At 46.3% G+C, this 5,409-nt stretch overlaps 1 protein-coding gene across 3 annotated transcripts in view; it reads left to right on the forward strand.

Annotated features, from left to right (window-relative positions):
- The first annotated feature begins 204 nt into the window (after positions 1-204).
- The window catches only part of CD46 (CD46 molecule, complement regulatory protein), a 33,765-nt gene continuing 28,560 nt past the window's right edge, over positions 205-5,409 (forward strand). For 2 of the 3 annotated variants that reach the window (XM_012638826.1, XM_012638828.1), the window contains exon 1: positions 206-545. In XM_012638826.1, the coding sequence (XP_012494280.1) occupies positions 425-545 (121 nt within the window). In that variant the 5' untranslated portion in view covers positions 206-424. Of the gene's footprint in view, positions 546-5,409 lie in introns of all 3 variants that reach the window. The other variant, XM_012638827.1, reaches the window with a different exon arrangement.

A 5,409-nucleotide genomic window follows, 5' to 3' on the forward strand; every position in this document is an offset into this window, starting at 1 on the left:
AGTTTCCTTTTCATTCTTTGAGCTTCAAACACCGCGGGGAGCCAGCCCTCTCCCGCAAGTCGCTGCGGACTTCCGAGTGGGTCTGTAGGGGACCTAGCAAGTGACGGTCCGGCCCCCGGGAGGAGCGGACAGCGCCCACGGAACCTGGCCGGTAGACCCGAGCCCGGCCGGACGACCCGAGCCCGGCCGGACCCCTCCCCTCCAGCCCCGCGGACCGCCCGGCGCCGAGGCCCCGGCCTGCTGCCTGCTGATTGGCTCACTTCCTGCCTCGACTCACTTCCGCCCCGGGCGCGGCGCACGCCACGCCCATCTGTTTTGCGGCCCTTGACACTTTGTTTGTGCGGGGATTGTTGCGTCTGATAACTGGACTCAGGAGGGACCGCCCGCTCGGCTGGCGCTAAGTCTCCCGCTCATCTCCACAAAAATGACGGCGTCCTGCGCGCCGTGCAGAGCGCCTCCCCGCCGCCACGAGCGTCCCGTCCCTTCCCGGAGCTTCCTAGGGATCCTTCTGGTGGCCCTGGCGTTGCTGCTTTCCACGTGCTCGGGTAGGACCCTGGAGAGCGAGCGCGCGCCCACTGCGAGGCTGGAGCCTCGCTCGGCCGGTCGGGCCGGAGGCGCGGGGCTGGGCGTTGAGTACGTGGCCAGGGTTCTCCGGGGCGCGTGTGAGAGAGTGTGTGTGTGAGGCGGGGGTGTGGGGACCGTGCCGTGCCCTTGGTGAAGACGCGCTTGGTGGTCTTCATGGAGCGGGGCCGGTGTTTACCCAGGGCCTCGCTGTGTCCTCAGTAAAACCCTGCAGAGTTTTCGGGATTGAGCCAAGTCGGGATGGGGAGTGCGGACCCGGTGCCCCAGGTGAGGGCTTGCTCTGGAGTGCCCAGGTGTGCGGGAGTGTTGCTAGGGCCCGTGCTGTGCCGGCTGTGAGAGGTGCCCTGCGTTTCCTGGGCGGGGTAGGTGGCGCCTTGGTGAGCGATGTTAGTTCTTTAGGGCCCAGAGTTTAGGGATGCGAGTGCGTCTGCTGCATTTTGGCGGGTTGGGCTGGCCAATACTACACTGGCCAGGTGTTGCTCCGAGTGTGCTGTGCGCTGGAGGCCTGCCCTGTGGAGCCAGTGTGGGGCGAGGACGCTCATTGTGTGCTTTGTGCGGGGTGCGCGCGAGCTGTGTCTGGGGAGGGCATGTTGGGCTTATTGCACTCGGGCTGGGAGCAGGCTCTTGGTGCCTGGAGTTAGAGGGATGGGAAGCGCGCGCCATGCTTTTTGTACCTTAAGTGAACAGTCTCCTATTTGGTCTTGGTTTACAAGTGGCTGCTATTATCTTTCTTCTCCTCCTCCTCCTCCTCTCCCTTCTCCTCCTCTAGTCATCTTCCCGTTTCCAACCAATATAGACAGTATCTGATTCTATTACCTAATGGCTTTTTGGTGTTGTTTTCCTTCTTTTCATCAGTGTGGGTCATATTTGAGAGGAGATGTGAGGCAACCTGAAAAACATTGGTAAGCAAAGCTAGTGAGAAATTAGTATCAGAAGAAAAAACAATAAATAATGTTAATCTGGTTTTCCCCTACAGCTCATAAACTAAAGCTGAACACCCATCTCACTAAAGTTTTGTGTTCCATTGAATGGAATAAATACTTTTAAAAAATACATGCTACAAAAAGTACATGCCTGTATAAAACACAAAGGACAACCATTTGTAATGTTATGATATGTTGCCTTCTGACTTGATGTGCACTTCATATGTTTCTATGCTCAAATTATATTTAGGATCCTATTACATATACAGTTTGTATGCTGCATTTCTTTTCTTGGCAGCATTCATTCAACAAATATTTATCTCATACATGCCAGGTTCTGTGCTGGTCATGGTGATACACTGGTAGGCAATCACGAACCATTCCTGTCTCCATGATTCTTAGTTTACTGGGTTTACACATACGTACATGCAGGAATATAAGCAAGGACTTTGCTTTGTTCATTGTTATGTCCCCAGTGCCAGTAATATAAGTAATCAATAAATATTTGCTAAAATTTAATGGGATGTTAATCGTAAACATAATTCTTTTTAAAAAATTCAAAGCAATACTATTATAAACAGTGCTATTATAAATCAAGAGAAGTGCTCTGGAGGAAAGCAGCATGATTCTCTGACAGCATTTAACAAATGACTGGAGGCAGGGAAGAGTTTTTCTGCTTATCACACAGGTCAAACTGCTGCTTTGCGGCATCTGCTCTCGCTGTGTCGTCGGTCTTGGAGCATTCTTCTCCTGACTCACCGTATGATTGGCTCTTTCTTAGCCTGCACACTCAGCTAGAATGTTACTCCCTGAGAGACCTTCTCTGACCACTCTATCTCAGGTAGATACATACGCCCCCTCCCAACTCCCCCCAACTTTTAATCACCTCTCTAAAACTATTTTTTCTGTTCCCTCTCTCTTCCCATCAGAATGGACAAGTCTTGTCTGTCTTGTCACACCTGTGTTCCAGGTGCCCAATTTTTTGCCTCAGTATCAAGACTGACTCAGTATCAACATCTGTTAAGTACCAGAAAATTAAATATAATATTTGGCTGGGTCTTAGAGCCTAAGAAAAAATTCCTCCTGCATCCAGGAGGAAGGTTCTTTAAAGAGCAGTGCTTAGAATGGCCTTTCTGTGATACCCAGAAAAAGCTAGGGCAGGGGCAGCTGAGGGTCAGAAAGTATCTGTCTTCCCTGTCTGTGTAGACTCTCCAGGGCTCCCAGGACTCCAGTCTTGCATCTTACTGATCACTAAAAAGTTCATTTTGAAGAGGAGTGAGAGGGGTAGGGAGCAGTGGTGGTAAGAAGAAAACAAAAGGATTTTTTTAAAACAATAATAATGTTTAGAATAGGCTTAAAACTAAAAGTTGAAGAAGGCTGAGAAAGCTATTTGAAATAGAGGAAAATAGATAAATAAAATGAATAGGGTGCAACAGAGAAGGTAACAAAACTGAAAATGAAGAGACAGAAAAACAAGGTAAAAGTTGAAAGGTAAAATTGAGACAGGTATGAAACCTAGAGAAAGTGAAAATGAGAACTCACTATGCTAGGCAGTGAGAATTCATGGATGATATAAGCATTTCATTTTTGGAGCAACTCACTCCTGAGGAGGTTTTGTAAGCAGACAGTGCTGCACATGGGAGGCCTGCCATCTCAGAGTAGTTGCCAAACGATACAAGATAGCAGGGAGGGAAGACGTCAACTTTCGGGACCAGTTGCATGCCTCTAGAAGGGGGCACTGCTTGTTTTGGACAAAACCCACAATCTTCTGTTGTGTGTGGTCTCTTCTACCTATTTTAGGTCTTTTCATTCTTTCCAGTTAAGGAAGCCAAGATCAATAAGTGCTCACACAGTAGTTTCTTAGTTTCTGTAAGGTTTTTGGATGGGCGGCGGCAGAGAAAGAAAGACGAGCAGAGTGAAAAGGGCAAGTAATGAGGTTTTATTGGGAGAAGGGGAAAGAGAGCACTCCCGGACGAGGTTCACTGGTCCCGAGAGAGGGGGCCAGGGAAGTCGCGCCCGTTTGGAGGGGGCTAGGGCTTTTTATGCTGCCTGAAGCGGATTTGGGGATTTTCCACTGAGGGTTTTGGCGGGTTCCGAGAAATGGAGTCTGCTGTTCAGTCCCGGGAACCCAAACTGCCTGCATCAGGCTTATCGTCTGCGTTTAGTTATTTTCGGCGGGCACAGTCAGCTGCTGCTTCTTTTACAGCTTTAGGGATTGGGGGTGTGCCTGCCACCAGCCTTACAGTTCCCTTACTCTATACCGCAATGCCAAGAGACCAGTCCTTATCTGGTAATCTGCTAGGTTACCAGAATACTGGGAGATACGCAACAAAAGAAATGGCTAAATCTCCTTTCTCCAATGTGTAAAGCTTTAAGATGGTTATTTTCAATATGAAATTTGTTACAGCATATTCTTCAGTATTGTTTTATGTTTGACAGCAGTGGTATGTTGAGTACCAAATGTTTTTGAATTGCTACTATGAGGAGCATATTGTGCTAGGTGTAGGCCATATGGATGAATGGAGTCAGGCATGTTAACTGTTAAACACAAAAGCATGGGAAAGTTACCTGAGAGATCCACGCAGAGGAGAGGCCAGAGGAAGGCAACTGATCACTGCTTCATAGAAGGAGGCAGAAAATGCTTTCCAGAGGAGATGATGGGTAGATTAACACATTGACTGCCATACTAGAAAATTTTTTTTTTCCTTGGGGCCACGGTATTTTATTATGAAAACAGAATAAAAACTCTGAAATCAAGATGGTCCTTTCTAATTTAATGAAGAATTTGTTTTTTATTGTTTTCTGTGCGTCAGTTATATGCAACTTGAAAAATAGTTCTTGCATCTCCTGTGAGACATGTGAGTTACATATGCTTCACGAGGCCCTGGGCCCTAAACCAGCATGAGTTAAACACAACTCACATTGTGGTTAATGTGTTAAGTCAAGGAAAACAAGAGTTGAGCAGATGTTGCAGCTGACCAGGGAGAAAGAGCATTCAGAGAAGATGAAGCAGTATGAGCAGTGGCGCCAAGATGTGATACAACTGGACTGCCAAGCTACTCGTGTGGCAGCAATAGGGCAAAGGAGGCAAGAAAATGGGAAAGGACTAGATCACAGAGTGAGCAGTTGTGAAAAGTAACCACTCATTAGGAATAGACAGTTACTTTCATAAATTGAGACTCATGTTATTACCTGTCCTTTTAGCACAACTTGAGCCCTTTTGTTTAACTTGGCACTTCCCTAGACACAGCAGAAGACAATTTCTTGAAGACTAAATTGCAGATAGACTATGTGCATGTGGCGGTTGCAGATGAGTGACAGTCATGGGAACTAGTTTGGTGGTGGTTCACCAGTGTGGCCTGGGATCTGGGTGGCCTGGCTTAATTACTGGGTCTGCCACCTCCTTGGAATGTATTCTTGGGCACGTTTCTTCATGTTACGATACCCTAATTTGTTCATCCCAAAGAGGGGGAAATAGTATGATTATGAAGATTAAGTTACTTTAAAAACACTTAAAATAATGCATGGCACAAGTAGTGCTTAATGTTTGCCATTTCTCAAATTATTATCATCACTATTGTAAGAAACAAGCTGAAATCTGTCATTTCCGTACCTCAGAAAAAAATAAAACCCACAGTATCTTGAGTTCACCTTTGATAACATTAAAATACCGTTTCTTAAGACCTGGTATTTGATAGATCAGTATGGTGACTCTAGTCAACATTAATCGATTGTATATTTCAAAATAGCTAGAAGAGACTAATTTATATTTATTCCTAGCATAAAGAAAAGATAAATAAGGGGATAAATATCCCAGTGTCCCTGATTTGATTATACAAATATATCAAATTATCACATGTACTGCAAAAATATGTACAGCTATTATGTATCAGTACAAAATTTA

This window comes from Propithecus coquereli, unplaced genomic scaffold, assembly GCF_000956105.1.
Source record: "Propithecus coquereli isolate 6110/MARCELLA unplaced genomic scaffold, Pcoq_1.0 Scaffold135, whole genome shotgun sequence".
In the NCBI taxonomy this organism is placed as follows: Eukaryota; Metazoa; Chordata; class Mammalia; order Primates; family Indriidae; genus Propithecus; species Propithecus coquereli.